This window comes from Triticum dicoccoides, chromosome 6B, assembly GCF_002162155.2.
Source record: "Triticum dicoccoides isolate Atlit2015 ecotype Zavitan chromosome 6B, WEW_v2.0, whole genome shotgun sequence".
Classification (NCBI taxonomy): Eukaryota; Viridiplantae; Streptophyta; class Magnoliopsida; order Poales; family Poaceae; genus Triticum; species Triticum dicoccoides.
Genome location: NC_041391.1, coordinates 344,392,759 through 344,410,277, shown reverse-complemented (window position 1 = coordinate 344,410,277; position 17,519 = coordinate 344,392,759). Strand labels below are relative to the sequence as shown.

Below are 17,519 nucleotides of genomic sequence, written 5' to 3'. Positions count from 1 at the left end.
CGCGCTGCTGCGGCGGCGGGCGTTGCTGGGCATCTGGCGGCGCGGTGGCTGGCGGTGCGCATGGCGGTGGCGGTGGTGGCGGCTGGGCTTCGGCCAGATCCGTCGGGCCTCTTCCGTCGAGGCGCGGGCCGAGGACGGCATGGATCCGTCCTCCCGGATGGTAGTGGTGGTGCGCGCGGGCCTGGGTGGTGTGGCCGGCTGCTGCAGGGGCTGGCTCCGATCTGCCCAGCCCGGTGATGGCGCGGGGCCGATCTGGTGGTGCCTGTCCGGTGGCTCCGACGCTTGAAGCGCGCCGGGCGGCGCGGGTTGGGCAGCGGCCGGGTGTGGCCGTTGCTCCGGCCGTGGGGAGGTTCGGGGTGATGGCCTCCCGGTGTCGTGGCGGCTACACGGTGGCTCGGCGGATCTGCTTGCGACGGCGGCTGGCTTCTCCGGCGTCCGCTCGTCTGCGTTTGGACCGTTCGACCTTCGCCCCATCTCCTTGTTGCCCGGGTGCCACTTCCATCGAAGGGATGGCCCTCTCCCAGCTGCGGTCCATCGCTCGTCTCGCGCCCGGTGCAACAGGGCCGAGCTCGTCTCGTGCACGGTGCAGCAGGACTGATCTCGTCCCCCTCACGGTGCTGTCGGACCGAGCTCGTCTCGCGCTCGGGGATGCAGGACCGGCGATGGATGCCAGTGCTGGCCGGCCTATTGGGTCTCGATGCTGGGGGTCGCCCATGGGTACGAAAGGTGGGACCTTTCCGCTCGTCTCTTTGGTTGGGGTTGCGGCGGGTCTCGGGTGAGGTGGTGTCAAGGTCTTGGATGCCGGGGCGGCGGCCCTGGTGGTGATAGCGCAGTGCTCTTGGGCAGAGACCGTGGCTTGGTGCTGCCCGGTGGCCATGGCCGTGTGGGCGGCGTGGTAGCCGGGTTGTGGTGTTCGGTGGCGGTGAGTGTTGGCCAGGGTGAAAACCTGTTCTATCTTTGGACGGACCGGTGGCGGCGAAGCTCGTTCCCTTCTTGAAGGCATCGTCGCGGCTCTCATTGCCCGTCGTGCGGCTCCAGGGGAAACTCTGATCCTCGGATCGGGAGGTGGCGGCGCTCCGGTGTCGTATCCTTCCTGAAGGCGCCATCTTGGAGTCCACGGTTCATCGTATGCGGCTTCATCTCTTCGTGGTAGTGCTAGGGGGTGTTGCTGCGCTCAGCGCCGATGTATCTTGCCTTAGGTGTGTGGGGTGGTGGTGTGCATTTGTACCGGGTGATGTTGATCTTTGCTTTATATATAAAGCGGGGCGGAAGCCTTTCTCAGTAATGGATAGATAAGCATAGCTTCTCCATATGTACAATCAGTCCTCTATGGACTTCGTCGTTTCTTGCAATCCTTCACTCCAGCACGCTTTTATATGTTACATCTAGGCTATAACAATGAGTACAAGAGTTTGCCACTCATTGAAGCTTGAAAATAGTATCGACACTTCATATGTTTTCTATATAAACTTTGTAGCTAACATGAATAATTTAATATTATCACTCAAGAGATGAAAATGAAGTAAACAGCAGGCTGTAGTTAATTTAGTTCTGCCCATATTGAACAGAGCTTTTACCGGAGCTCCATCTCCCTGGAAATGACTAATAAACTTCTGATTGGTTTCAACTGCCTTTCGTTTTGATAACTGCTTCTTATTCCAGGTTTCACAGGAAATAATGTTTCATGTACATGCGGAATTCTCGCTTACAGAACCATATGTTGCACATGTAATTGGAGAGGCACTTTATGGTAATGCTGCCATGTTTGTTGGGAATAGCATGGTCATTCGAGACTTGAACATGTTTGGGAAGGGCTGGCTTGACCATACCACCAACGGAGGTAACATGATGATGCATAATATTCCAGATTTCATTGGTGCAACAGTGTCTGGGAACCGAGGAGCAAGTGGTATTGATGGTTTGCTTAGCACAGCGATCGGATTTGCTGTTGGGTCAAACAAGCATGTAAGTCATTTGTCCAGCTCATGAAGCAGCATGAAAACTCCACAGATATCATGTGTGATTGAATTGGTTATATTAAATATGAAATGTGGAGTTTTCTGTACTAAACTAGGGATGAAGAGTGAAAGAAAATGTAACTCCCCAGAGATGATATTCCTAGTTATGTCCTAGAGAGAAAGAGACAAATAACCTATCATAGTCAGCAGTAGTTCTCAAACTATTCTGAATAGCTGATAATCTTTTCTCGTGCATTTTCTAGTCAACTTTGACATAACCTTAACATAAGGGTACTTCTCATAGTACTAAATTTGAGTGAACTGTAGCATCACATTCATTCAAACAAAGTTTCTAATACATTTATGCTGAACCTTTACTGGAGAATACCAAATGCCATTGTAGGCTTTCGGCAAGAAATTGACTATAGCTGCATTATTGTCAGGTATGCTGTGTGGTTGGTGATGTATCTTTTCTTCATGATACGAACGGATTGTCACTTCTCAACCAAAGGTTTGCAGTTTGAACCCTTCTCTGCACCAGTCCCTTTCCACCCTGCAAAGTTTGAACCTTTCTATCCACTATCGCAGCCAATGTCCTTTCCACAATTTATGTTTCACGCTGGCATTCATATTCACTTTATCATTTACATAAAATCATAGATTAGTATTGACTATTGGTACAGAGGCAGACGTTTGGGTGCCAGTGCACCCAAATTGCAAAAAAGGTTAAAAATTTCTGAAACATTTTGTAAACAAACATGATCAAGTGTTATTATCCTGTAAAAAGTTTCGCCAAGGAATGGTTTTCATGTATTCTGGGTGGAAAAAAAATCAACACTATATACAACTTTCTATTCACACTTTTTGTCCTCGAAAATTTGTGTTTTTTTCCCTGAAGTCGACAGGAGTTTTTCCTCCGCGGAACTTTTTATATGAGTACAACAGGAGATCAAGTTTGTTTCCAAAAAGTGTCAGAATTTTGACTTCTTTCGCACTTTCCATATCAGGTGCACTGGCACCCGAGAACCAAAGGGGTATTTTCCCTATTGGTATTTTAGCCAAAGCTAATTTTTATCATCATGTGCTTAAATTATATTCTTTCAGGATAGTGAAAGATATATTTATTTTTTATAATTCTTTGACATTATTGAAGGGCCCAGAGGAAACCCATGACAGTGATTGTAATCAACAACCATGGTGGTGCAATCTTCAGCCTTCTACCAGTTGCAAAAACAGCTTCGCCCCAAATTTTGCAGAAATACTTCTACACCTCACATGACATATCGATTTCTAAACTCTGTGATGCACACAGGTAAAAACAAGTGATTTACTTGCAGCTTAGTTGCTTACTTGCATCATGGATGTGAAATTTTCAAGCGCTTTTCTTATTTATAACTAGATTTTGCTATTAGAACTACACTGTAACAATAGTTGGTCCTGAAGCTACATAGGATATACTATAGTTGATTTTGGAAGTTGATTATTGAATTTGGGGGGAAAATATCTGTCGTGTCTCCCCCTGGACACCCTCTCCCTTCTATTAACTCTTTCAGTTTAGACCCTGTACAACCAGAGTATTACACACACACACCAACACTCCCCCTCAAGATGGGTTAAAGATGTCAACCATGCCCATCTTGCTACAGATTACAGCACCATTACTAGGTCCTAACCCTTTAGTTAGACAATCTGCTAATTGCTCACCAGATTTTACATAACCTAGCTTTAACATTCCACCATCTATCTTCTCCTTTATGAAGAATCTATCAATCTCGATGTGTTTGGTGCGGTCATACTGAACAGGGTTATTAGCAATGTTTATTACAGACTTGTTATCACAATGCAGCACCATTGTGTTGTTTCTTAATACTCGAAGCTCTGACAGCAGGCTCCGCATCCAAATCATCTCACTCACGCTTACAGCCATAGCTCTATATTCAGCCTCTGCAGTAGACCTTGCTACAACATCTTGCTTCTTGCTCCTCCATGACACAAGATTACCTCCCACAAATATGCAATAGCCTGATGTGGATCTTCTGTCATCTATGTTGCTTGCCCAATCAGCATCACAGTACCCTTCCACATCAAGGTGTTGGTTTAGTTTGAACCATAGTCCCTTTCCTGGACTTCCTTTCAAGTGCCTTAGGATACGATAAACGGCTTCCATGTGCCCAACCCTTGGGTCATGCATATACCGGCTCACCACTCACTGCATATGATATATCAGGTCTTGTGTGACAGAGGTAGATTAGACGCCCCACTAGCCTCTGATAACTCTCCTTGTTGACAGGATCACCTGATAGAGCACTTATTTTTGTGGTTCCTATCCATAGGTGAGGCAATAGGACGACATCCCAACATCCCTGTCTCATTCAGCAGATCAAGAACATATTTCCTTTGGGTCAGAATTGCTCCCTTGGATGAGCGAGCAATCTCAATCCCAAGAAAATACCGAAGTGGTCCTAGATCTTTGACCTCAAATGCCTTCCCCAGTCTCTCCTTTAGATACTTGATTTCTGCTGCGTCATCACCAGTTATCACTATATCATCAATATACACTGCTAGAATAGTGATGTGTTTCTCCCTATGCATGTAGAAGACTGTATGGTCTCCATTGCACTGGGAGTATCCCATCCCAACAACCACGCGCTTGAATCTATGAAACCATGCCCGGGAAGATTGCTTGAGACCATATAAAGATTTCTTAAGCTTACATGCCTTTCCATCTGTTTGACTATTTCCGAATCCAGGTGGTATCTCCATATAGACCTCCTCATGTAGGTCCCCATGGAGGAATGCATTTTTCACATCCAATTGATGAAGTGCCCATCCAAAATTCACAGCACAAGAAACTAGTGTCCTCACAGTGCTCATCTTTGCTACAGGTGCAAAGGTCTCATCATAGTCTATTCCATAAGTTTGACTATGACCTTTAGCGAACAATCTTGCCTTGTACCTGTCCACCTTCCCCTCGGGGGTTTGCTTCACTGTGAACACCCACTTGCAGCCCACTACCCTTTTTCCGGGTGGGAGTAGCACAAGATCCCATGTCTTGTTCTTTTGGAGTGCACTAAGCTCCTCCATCCACCTGGGATCCTGCTTTGCTGTTCTCCAATCATTTGGAATGGATACAGATTGAAGAGATGAAATGAATGCTTTGTATGCAGGTGAAATGCTTGAGTGTGACACAAAATTGGCAATGTCATGTTTAAAACCATACCAATCTGGGGGCTTTCCAGCATTACTTCTAATTGCTCTGTGTTGGTCAATAGGCAATTCCAAATGCAATGAAGACGGAGAAGCATCATCACCTATCTCTGATGATGATGAGGATCTTGATGGTGAGAGGCCTGGAACATGAATATCATCCTGGCTCTGTGGCTGCTCTAGGGGTTCAGACTATTGTAGTTCCTCCTCAGCTCGTGCAACTTGTTCATTTTCATCTACTGTTCGCTCCCCCTGATTGCGAAGATGCCTTCTCTGGTACACCTGCAACTCCTTGGTTGCACATACTGTTTGCTTCCCCTTATTGTGAAAATGCCTTCTCTCATACACCTGCAACTCCTTGGTTGCAACCGGTCTCTCAGGAGAAGAAATCACCGTAGGGCAGGGAATGGTTCCCACAACTCCTTCCTCTCCCATAGTGCCTCTAACAATTGCTTATTCTCCCATAGTGCCTCCACTACCCCCCTCTCTCCTGTCACCACTCTTAATGTCATCACCCTCAATGACTGGGGAGAATTCACCCAAAAACTGCTCCAGGTCCCCTGCATTCTTGTAGTATGGCTCAGACTCCCGAAAAGTCACATCCATACTCACAACAACTTCTTCTCAACTGGATTACAGCACATATATCCCTTCTTTTTTGGCGCATAGCCAACAAAATACACTTTGTCGCCCTGGGATCCAGCTTGCCTATACCTGGACGGTGATCATGGACAAAGCACACACATCCAAACACCTTTGGAGGCAATTTAAATTCTCTTTCACCCAATAGAATCTCACATGGAGACTTCATACCCAAAACTCTAGATGGTATACGGTTTATCAGATAGGCCGTTGTCATCACAGCTTCACTCCATAAATTCTTCTGTACATTCATTTGAAACATCAACGATCTGATTGTTAGATGTGTATAGTCCTCTTTTCTGTATATCCCCATTGTATAAGGGCTTCCTGCAGTTTACCTCACATGTACATGTATTGGCCTTTGGCCCCCTGTGAAAGTTAGTTGCTCATTATCCAACATGGTATCAGATACTAGGTTAGCCTCTCCCTCGCACGATGCAACTCCGTGCCTACTTCGCCCGTAACCAGATCCGCCCGCGCTGGCAGTCCCCACCCGGATCTGCTGCTTCCTCTATCTGGATTTGTCCGGTCCTACCTAGCCATCTCATCCTCGTCCCGCAGCCGCCGCCGCGTGCCCATCTCTTAGGGTTTTTCTCTGGAGATGTTTCTCTACATTGTGATGATTGTAGACTTGGAAAACAGACCCAGTTACCTTATCCTAATAGTGAGTCGATGTCTCAGCGTCCTTTTGACTTAGTTTATTCTGATGTATGGGGTCGTGCTCCCTTTGATTCGAAAGGTGGTCATCGCTACTATGTTTTGTTTATTAATGATTTCTCTCGCTACACTTGGCTCTACTTTATGAAATCTTGTAGTGAGGTTCTCTCTATATACGGACGATTTGCTGCCATGGTTCACACCCAGTTTTCCACGCCTATTCGTACTTTTCGTGCCGACTCCGCTGGAGAATATATCTCCCAGATGTTGTGTGGTTTTCTTGCGGAACAGGGTACTCTTGCCCAGTTGTCATGTCTTGGTGCCCATGCTTAGAATGGCGTTGCGAACGTAAGCATCGTCATCTACTTGAGACGACTCGTGCGATGATGATCGCCGCTTCCCTTCCACCCCACTTTTGGGCTGAGGCCGTTTCTGCATCCACCTATCTCATCAACATTCAGCCATCGATTGCCTTGCAGGGTGGTATTCCTATTGAGTGTCTCACTGGTCATTCTCCTGACTACTCCGCTCTTCGGATGTTTGGATGTGTGCGCTATGTTCTTGCCCCGCGAGAACCGAGAACGCACCAAATCGACCGCTCAGTCGGTTGAGTGTGTTTTTTTTGGCTACAGTGATGAGCATAAGGGTTATCGATGTTCGGATCCTGTTGGTCGTTGGCTGCGCATTTCGCGTGATGTGACTTTTGATGAGTCTCGTTCTTACTACCCGTGTCCTTCCTCGAGCTTCTCTGTGGATGATATTTCTTTTCTTCTCCTTTCCGACACACCCTCTTATGTGCCTCATGTCTCCCCCCTTTCTCCGACACATCTCACTCTTCCTCATCCACCATCGACACCACCTTCCCCTCCATCCATCTCTCCACCATCCTCTCTCGTCTGTCGCCCTCTCTCCATTTCCTCTCCACTACACTCAACGTCCTCGTTTTGAGGATGATTCTACTAGCGCGCCTTCCACTTCCGGAGCGCCTCCCTTCATGCCTCCCTTGGTTCATAACCTCCGTGCTCGGCCTCGCCCCCACCTGATTGTTATTCACCTGACCACTTCCTATCGGACTCTCTGTTGTTGCTGAGCATACTTCCTATCGGACTACAATGACCCAGCCTGAATGGCAGCTTGCGATGGTGAGGAGCTTGCTACCCTTGAGCGCTCGGGCACATGGGATCTGGTTTCCCTTCCTTCCGGTGTTCGTCCCATCACCTGCAAGTGGGTCTATAAGATTAAGACTCGCTCCGATGGTTCTCTTGAGTGCTACAAAGCTCGTCTTGTGGCTCGTGGCTTTCAACAAGAGCAGGGGCGCGATTATGATGAGACATTCGCTCCTGTGGCCCATATGACCACTGTCCGCACTCTCCTTGATGTGGCTTTTGTTCGTCATTGGTTTGTATCTCAACTTGATGTCCAGAACGTTTTTCTCAATGGTGAGTTGCGTGAGGAGGTCTATATGCAGCCACCACCGGGGTACTATGCTCCTGATGGTATGGTCTGTCGATTTCGCCGCTCCCTCTATGGTCTTAAACAGGCCCCTCGCCCCTGGTTCGAGCGGTTCACCTCTGTGGTGACTGCTGCTGGCTTCTCGCCCAGCGATCATTGATCCCGCGTTGTTTATTCACACGTCTCCTCGTGGTCGGACTCTTCTGTTGGGGAACGTAGTAATTTCAAAAAAATTCTTACGCACACGCAAGATCATGGTGATGGCATAGCAACGAGAGGGGAGAGTGTTGTCCACGTACCCTCGTAGACTGTAAGCGGAAGCGTTATGACAACGCGGTTGATGTAGTCGTACGTCTTCACGATCCGACCGATCCAAGCACCGAACGTACGGCACCTCCGAGTTCAGCACACGTTCAGCTCGATGACGATCCCTGAGCTCCGATCCAGCAAAGCTTCGGGGATGAGTTCCGTCAGCACGATGGCGTGGTGACGATGATGATGTTTTACCGGCGCAGGGCTTCGCCTAAACTCCGCGACGATATGACCGAGGTGGAATATGGTGGAAGGGGGGCACCGCACACGGCTAAGGAACGATCCGTAGATCAACTTCTGTGTTCTAGGGTGCCCCCCTGCCCCCGTATATAAAGAAGCAAGGGGGGAGGCCGGCCGGCCCTAGAGGGCGCGCCAGGAGGAGGAGTCCTCGGAGTCCTCTTCCTAGTAGGAGTAGGACTCCCCCTTTCCTACTCCTACTAGGAGGGGAAAGGAAGGGGGAGAGGGAGAAGGAAAGAGGGGGGGCGCCGCCCCCCCTTCCTAGTCCAATTCGGACCAGAGGGGGAGGGGGCGCGCGGCTCATGCTGGCCGCCCCTCTCTCTTCTCCACTAAGGCCCATAAGGCCCATTACTCTCCCGAGGGGGGGGGGTTCGGTAACCCTCCGGCACTCCGGTTTTCTCCGAAAACTCCCGGAACACTTCCGGTGTCCGAATATATCCGTCCAATATATCAATCTTTATGTCTCGACCATTCTGAGACTCCTCGTCATGTCCGTGATCACATCCGGGACTCCGAACAAACTTCGGTACATCAAAACTTATAAACTCATAATAAAACTGTCATCGTAACGTTAAGCGTGCGGACCCTACGGGTTCGAGAACTATGTAGACATGACCTAGAACCATTCTCGGTCAATAACCAATAGCGGAACCTGGATGCCCATATTGGTTCCTACATATTCTACGAAGATCTTTATTTGTCAAACCGCATAACAACATACGTTGTTCCCTTTGTCATCGGTATGTTACTTGCCCGAGATTCGATCGTCGGTATCCAATACCTAGTTCAATCTCGTTACCGGCAAGTCTCTTTACTCGTTACGTAATGCATCATTCCGTAACTAACTCATTAGCTACATTGCTTGCAAGGCTTATAGTGATGTGCATTACCGAGAGGGCCCAGAGATACCTCTCCGACAATCGGAGTGACAAAACCTAATCTCGAAATACGCCAACCCAACATGTACCTTCGGAGGCACCTGTAGTACTCCTTTATAATCACCCAGTTACGTTGTGACGTTTGGTAGCACCCAAAGTGTTCCTCCGGTAAACGGGAGTTGCATAATCTCATAGTTTCAGGAACATGTATAAGTCATGAAGAAAGCAATAGCAACATACTAAACGATCAAGTGCTAGGCTAACGGAATGGGTCAAGTCAATCACATCATTCTCCTAATGATGTGATCCCGTTAATCAAATGACAACTCTTTTGTCCATGGCTAGGAAACATAACCATCTTTGATAAACGAGCTAGTTAAGTAGAGGCATACTAGTGACACTTATTGTTTGTCTATTTATTCACACATGTATTATGTTTCCGGTTAATACAATTCTAGCATGAATAATAAACATTTATCATGATATGAGGAAATAAATAATAACTTTATTATTGCCTCTAGGGCATATTTCCTTCATCTTCTCCTTCTATATGTAGATGACATGATCATCACTAGTGACGACTCTGACTACATTGCCTTTGTTAAGGCTCGCCTTCGCGACCCGTTTCTCATGTCTGAACTTGGTCCACTTCACTATTTTCTTGGGATTGATGTTTCTTCGACCTCTGATGGCTTCTTCATCTCCCAGAAAAAATATATTCAGGATCTTCTTGCTCGAGCCGCTCTCGGTGATGACCGCACTGTTGTGACTTCTATGGAAATAAATAATAACTTTATTATTGCCTCTAGGGCATATTTTCTTCAGTCTCCCACTTGCACTAGAGTCAATAATCTAGATTACATAGTAATGATTCTAACACCCATGGAGTCTTGGTGCTGACCATGTTTTGCTCGTGAGAGAGGCTTAGTCAATGAGTCTGCAACATTCAGATCCGTATATATCTTGCAAATCTCTATGTCTCCCACTTGGACTTGGTCCTGGATGGAATTGAAGCGTCTCTTAATGTGCTTGGTCCTCTTGTGAAATCTGGATTACTTTGCCAAGGTAATTGCACCAGTATTGTCACAAAAGATCTTCATTGGTCCCGATGCACTAGGTATAACACCTAGATCGGTAATGAACTCCTTCATCCAGACTCCTTCATTTGCTGCTTCTGAAGCAGCTATATACTCCGCTTCACATGTAGATCTCACCACGACGCTTTGTTTAGAACTGCACCAACTTACAGCTCCACCGTTTAATAAAAATACGTATCCAGTTTGCGATTTAGAATCGTTCAGGTAAGTGTCAAAGCTTGCATCGACGTAACCATTTACGACTAGCTCTTTGTCACCTCCATATACGAGAAACATATCCTTAGTCCTTTTCAGGTATTTCAGGATGTTCTTGACCGCTGTCCAGTGATCCACTTCTGGATTACTTTGGTACCTTCCTGCCAAGCTTATTGCTAAGCATACATCAGGTCTGGTACACAGCATTGCATACATGATAGAGCCTATGGCTGAAGCATAGGGAACATCTTTCATTTTCTCTTTATCTTCTGCAGTGGTCGGGCATTGAGTCTGACTCAACTTCACACCTTGTAACACGGGCAAGAACCCTTTCTTTACCTGATCCATTTTGAACCTTTTCAAAATTTTATCAAGGTATGTGCTTTGTGAAAGTCCTATTAAGCGTCTTGATCTATCTCTATAAATCTTGATGCCCAATATGTAAGCAGCTTCACCGAGGTCTTTCATTGAAAAACTTTTATTCAAGTATCCCTTTATGCTATGCAGAAATTCTATATCATTTCCAATTAATAATATGTCATCTACATATAATATCAGAAATGCTACAGAGCTCCCACTCACTTTCTTGTAAATACAGGCTTCTCTAAAAGTCTGTATAAAACCATATGCTTTGATCACACTATCAAAGCGTTTATTCCAACTCCGAGATGCTTGCACCAGTCCATAAATGGATCGCTGGAGCTTGCACACTTTGTTAGCACCCTTTGGATCAACAAAACCTTCTGGCTGCATCATATACAACTCTTCTTCTAGAAATCCATTCAAGAACGCAGTTTTGACATCCATTTGCCAGATTTCATAATCATGAAATGCAGCAATAGCTAACATGATTCGGACAGACTTAAGCATCGCTACAGGTGAGAAAGTCTCATCGTAGTCAACCCCTTGAACTTGTCGAAAACCTTTCGCAACAAGTCGAGCTTTATAGACAGTTACATTACCATCAGCGTCAGTCTTCTTCTTAAAGATCCATTTATTCTCAATGGCTTGCCGATCATCGAGCAAGTCAACCAAAGTCCATACTTTGTTTTCATACATGGACCCCATCTCAGATTTCATGGCCTCTAGCCATTTTGCGAAATCTGGGCTCATCATCGCTTCCTCATAGTTTGTAGGTTCGTCATGGTCAAGTAACATGACTTCAGAATAGGATTACCGTACCACTCTGGTGTGGATCTTACTCTGGTAGACCTACGAGGTTCAGTAGGAAATTGATCTGAAGTTTCATGATCAATATCATTAGCTTCCTCACTAATTGGTGTAGGTGTCACAGGAACCGATTTCTGTGATGAACTACTTTCCAATAAGGGAGCAGGTACAGTTACCTCATCAAGTTCTACTTTCCTCCCACTCACTTTTTTCGAGAGAAACTCCTTCTCTAGAAAGGATCCATTCTTAGCAACGAATGTCTTGCCTTCGGATCTGTGATAGAAGGTGTACCCAACTGTCTCCTTTGGGTATCCTATGAAGACACATTTCTCCGATTTAGGTTCGAGCTTATCTGGTTGAAGTTTCTCGACATAAGCATCGCAGCCCCAAACTTTAAGAAACGACAACTTTGGTTTCTTGCCAAACCATAGTTCATAAGGCGTCGTCTCAACGGATTTTGATGGTGCCCTATTTAACGTGAATGCGGCCGTCTCTAAAGCATAACCCCAGAACGATAGCGGTAAATCAGTAAGAGACATCATAGATTGCACCATATCTAGTAAAGTATGATTACGACGTCTGGACACACCATTTCGTTGTGGTGTTCCGGGTGGCGTGAGTTGCGAAACTATTCCGCATCGTTTCAAATGTAAACTGAACTCGTAACTCAAATATTCTCCTCCACGATCAGATCGTAGAAATTTTATTTTCTTGTTACGATGATTTTCCACTTCACTCTGAAATTCTTTGAACTTTTCAAATGTTTCAGACTTGTGTTTCATTAAGTAGATATACCCATATCCGCTCAAATCATCTGTGAAGGTGAGAAAATAACGATATCCGCCACGAGCTTCAACATTCATTGGACCACATACATCTGTATGTATGATTTCCAACAAATCTGTTGCTCTCTCCATAGTACCGGAGAACGGTGTTTTAGTCATCTTGCCCATGAGGCACGGTTCGCAAGTACCAAGTGATTCATAATCAAGTGATTCCAAAAGTCCATCAGTATGGAGTTTCTTCATGTGCTTTACACCGATATGACCTAAACGGCAGTGCCACAAATAAGTTGCACTATCATTATCAACTCTGCATCTTTTGGCTTCGACATTATGAATATGTGTATTACTACTATCGAGATTCAATAAAAATAGACCACTCTTCAAGGGTGCATGACCATAAAAGATATTACTCATATAAATAGAACAACCATTATTCTCTGATTTAAATGAATAACCGTCTCGCATCAAACAAGATCCAGATATAATGTTCATGCTCAACGCTGGCACCAAATAACAATTATTCAGGTCTAAAACTAATCCCGAAGGTAGATGTAGAGGTAGCGTGCCGACTGCGATCACATCGACTTTGGAACCTTTACCCACGCGCATCGTCACCTCGTCCTTGGCCAGTGCTCGCTTATTCCGTAGTCCCTATTTCGAGTTGCAAATGTTAGCAACAGAACCAGTATCAAATACCCAGGTGCTACTGCGAGCTCTAGTAAGGTACACATCAATAACATGTATATCACATATACCTTTGTTCACCTTGCCATCCTTCTTATCCGCCAAATACTTGGGGCAGTTCCGCTTCCAGTGTCCAGTCTGCTTGCAGTAGAAGCACTCAGTTTCAGGCTTAGGTCCAGATTTGGGTTTCTTCTCTTGAGCAGCAATTTGCTTGCTGTTCTTCTTGAAGTTCCCTTTCTTTTTCCCTTTGCCCTTTTTCTTGAAACTAGTGGTCTTTTTGACCATCAACACTTGATGCTCCTTCTTGATTTCTACCTCCGCAGCTTTTAGCATTGCGAAGAGCTCGGGATTTTTTTTCGAGAAAACGCAAAAGCTTTGCGTTTCTTTGCATTGACAAGGAGGGGTTCAGTTACAATCATCCGAGGATGTGCAGGTTACAGCCGGTTAATTAGTGCACATCCCAGGTTTGGGGCAGCACAAGTCGGAGACCAGGTGCCCCTGCTGCCGCCCATGAGCGGGCCTCGTCCCTAATGCTATCTAGTAGTGTGTTGAGGGAAGGCGTCGCATTATCAAAGACGCAGCTGTTTCGGTGCTTCCAGACCATCCAAGGCACAAGCAATGCGACAGATTTCAGGGCCTTGCGCAGTGTCGGCGGCGTGTCTTCGTTGGCCTGTCTCCACCAGTCCGTAAGCGATGGTTCCTGCGAGGGGATCGGGGCCGGGATGCGAAGCCAGGCCAGTGTCTCGTGCCATGCCTGACGGGCGAGAGGGCATTCCAGCATGAGGTGTCGCATCGTTTCCTGTTGCTAGTCACAAAGGAGGCAGCGGGGGTGATGCTGGAGGCCATGGCGAGCCAGCCTCTCAGCCGTCCAGCATCAGTCCTGGTTGGCCAACCAGTGGAAGAACTTGACTCGCGGTGGCGCCCAGCATTTCCAAATCAGCTTCCATGAGTGGCAGGCCGTTGCTCCATGGAAGGTCGCCGTGTAGCAGGACTGCGCGGAGTAGTTGCCGCTCGCTGTCCAGCGCCAAATCAACTTGTCCGGTATGGTGGAAAGCTCGGTGCGCTGCATGATCTGCCAAAGTTGCAGATACTGGCCAATCTCGTGGAGACCTAGGTTTCCTTGTATGTCGCGTGCCCAGGAGTTGCCATTGAGCCCATCCGCCACAGTTCTCGTCGTTCGTCGTCGCTTGGGTATGCAGCCGTATAAGTTGGGCATGAGCTCGCGCACGTATCGGCCGCCAATCCATCGGTCCTCCCAGAGCAGGGCGGACAGCCCATTCCCAAGGATCGTGAACGTGGATGCCCAGAACAGGGCACGTTCCGTGGGCGAAAATTGGAGGTCGAGCCCTTGCCAAGCTCGCTCCGGGTCTATTCTGGAAAACCATAGCCAGCGTAGTCTCAGGGCGAGGCCAGCCCGCTCAAGGTCTCGCACGCCAAGGCCCCCGAGCTCGATGGGGTGGCACACTCTGCTCCAGTTCACATGGCAGTGTCCACCATTGGCAGCTGCACGGCCAGCCCAGAGGAAACCGCGCTGGATCTTCTCGATCTGCTTGAGGGTCTTTTTTGGGGGCGCGAATGCAAGCAGTTGGTGCACTGGGATGGCGCACAAGACTGACTTGAGCAGCGCGAGGCGCCCGGTTTTAGTCATCAGCCAGGCCTTCCATGTCGGCAGGCGCGCGCCGACCGCGTCCACCATGGGTTGCAGCTGGGCGGCAGATGGGCGGCGTGTGGACATGGGTATGCCTAGGTAGGTGATTGGAAGGTTCGCCGCCGGGCAGCCTAGGTGTGCGATCATCGCCATGGCCGCTTGGTCGCCGTGCAGGATGGTAGCGGAGCTTTTGGTGAAGTTCACCGTCAGGCCGGAGGCCTTGCCGAACAAGGTGAGGATTTCCTTGATCGCAGTGGTGCCCTCCATCGTGGCGTGGCAGAAGACCATGACATCGTCGGCATAGAGGGAGATCGCCGGGATGTGACGTCGTGGGTGAAGAGGCTGCAGGATGCCCAGGCTGTGTGCGCGTCGTAGGAGCCGTCCCAGAGTGTTGACGGCGAGCACGAAAAGCTGCGGGGACATGGAGTTGCCCTGCCGGAGCCCTTGTCGGTGCCATATGGGGGGGCCGGGCTCGCCGTTCAGGAGGATGCGCGTGCTGGCAGAGGACAGGAGGATGGCCGTCCACTCCAAGAATCTGTTCCCGAATCCGTACCGGCGCAGCACCTCAAAGAGGAAAGGCCATGATAGGGAGTCGAAGGCGCGCGTGAGGTTGAGCTTGAGCATAATTCTCGGAGCTCCGGTGCAGCAGCTTGAGTGATTGCTTGACGAGGACGTAGTTGTCGTGCAGGCTCCTTCTCGAGATGAATGCATTTTGGTTGCGGCTAACCAAGTGGTCCAGCTTGGCCCCAAGTCGTAATGAGAGCACCTTGGCGAAAGTTTTGGCCATGAGGTGTATCAGGCAGATCGGTCGGTAGTCGCGTAGCCCATGAGCGTCGGCGTTCTTGGGGAGCAGCGTCAGCAATGCCTGGTTGAGCTTGTAGAACCCCCTTCCTCGCAAGTCATAAAGTTGCTGGAACACGTCGAGGAGGTCCTGCCTGAGGATGGTCCAGCATGCACGGAGGAACTCCGCTGTGAACCCGTCGGGGCCCGGCGCCTTGCGAGCGGGGAGGCGTTTGACAGCCTCCCAGATCTCCTCCGCGCTGAATGGCGCGTCGAGGTCCGCAAGGTCAGTCGGCTCAATGAGTTGAGACAGGTCCAGGGCGTGCTCACGGCTGGTCGCCGTGCCAAGCAAGGCCTCAAAGTGGGCAAAGGCAGCCTCCGCCATGTCGGTGTGGTCCGTGAGCACCCTGCTGTCCCCGGCCAGGCTATAGGTGTGATTCTTCTACCGACGGAACGAGCACTGCCGGTGGAAGAAACTGGTGCTAGCGTCGCCGTCTTTGAGGTTGGCAATTCGGGAACGCTGCCGGGCGATCGTGCGCTCCATGGAGGCGAGCCCAAGATAGGATATCTTGAGCTGCTTACGGAGCCAAGCCTCTGGTGGCGAGAGGTTGCGTGATTCCTGGGCGTGGTCGAAGCGCGAGATGAGTTCCCGTGAGATCGCGAGTTTGTCCTTGATATTGCCCGTGGACCTGGAGCTCCAGCTGGTGAGGCGCGCCGCCGTCGCTTGAAGCCGTAGCATGAGGCGGTGGAAGGGATCGGCGTGGTATGTAGAGCCCCAGGCCGCGGTCACCACATCGTGGAATCCGTCCAGGCGTAGCCAGTACTCTTCAAAGTGGAACCGTCTGTGTGAGGTAGGCGTGGGTGAGCAGTCCAGCAGCAACGGTGCATGGTCTGACACCACAGCCGCGAGGCATCGTAGGTGGCATCCGCTGTGCGCGTCCTCCCAATCAGCAGTGCAAAGCACCCTGTCGAGCTGCACGAGAGTCGGCGGTGATTGCTCGTTGGACCAAGTGTAGCGCCGCCCGTTGAGGTAGATCTCTTTGAGCGCGAGGTCGTTGGTGAGACGGCGAAATTTGCCCATCATACGCCGGTTGATGTTGCCCGTGTTTTTGTCGTCGTCGCGGAGGATGAGATTGAAGTCGCCGCAAACCATCCATGGTTCAGGGCACTCAACAGGATCTCGCGAAGCTCCTGCAGGAAGGCGACCTTGTCGGCATCTTCCTGGGGTCCGTATACCACCGTTAGCCACCAAGGTGTGCCTGTGGCTGTGGTCACCTTAGCGGTGATCACATTGGTGGTGAACATTGGGTCTCACGGCCCTGCTCTTCCACGCCAGCAAGATGCCGCCACGCGTGCCATCGGCCGGGAGGTATGTGTAGTCATCGAACTCGGAACCAAGCGCCTCCAGGACAATAGCCGAGTAGATCAACTCCATTTTTGTTTCTTGGATGCATACAATGGAGGCCCCGGTGGTGTCCAGCAGCGTCCGGATAGCAAATCGCCGAGCCCGCGCGTTCATGCCGCGTACATTCCAGATAGCAACCTTAAGGCCGTGATCCATAAGAACAGGATCGACGGGTAGACGCGCGTGGACTGGTCTAGCCTTCACATGCAATGTCGACACCGCCGGTCGCAGCCGATGCCATGCAGACTGGGATCTCGCGGTCAACCAGTGTGGCAATGGCCTTGAGGACCGTCAGGGGTAGCGGTGCTGCGAACATGTCGTCGTAGGCTTTCATCTCAGCGGCAGTGATCTTCTGATCGATCCCGATGATCCCCAGAGTGCGCAGGATTTGCACGTGGGCGCGCCGCTCTGC

At 49.1% G+C, this 17,519-nt stretch overlaps 1 protein-coding gene across 1 annotated transcript in view; it reads left to right on the top strand.

Moving 5' to 3' along the window:
* LOC119321729 (protein PHYLLO, chloroplastic-like) overlaps window positions 1–17,519 on the top strand; it is a 41,139-nt gene that overhangs the window by 1,864 nt on the left and 21,756 nt on the right. The window contains exons 4-6 of the mRNA XM_037595286.1: window positions 1,663–1,965; window positions 2,402–2,469; window positions 3,112–3,270. Coding sequence (XP_037451183.1) covers window positions 1,663–1,965; window positions 2,402–2,469; window positions 3,112–3,270 — 530 coding nt within the window. The remainder of the gene's footprint in view (window positions 1–1,662; window positions 1,966–2,401; window positions 2,470–3,111; window positions 3,271–17,519) is intronic.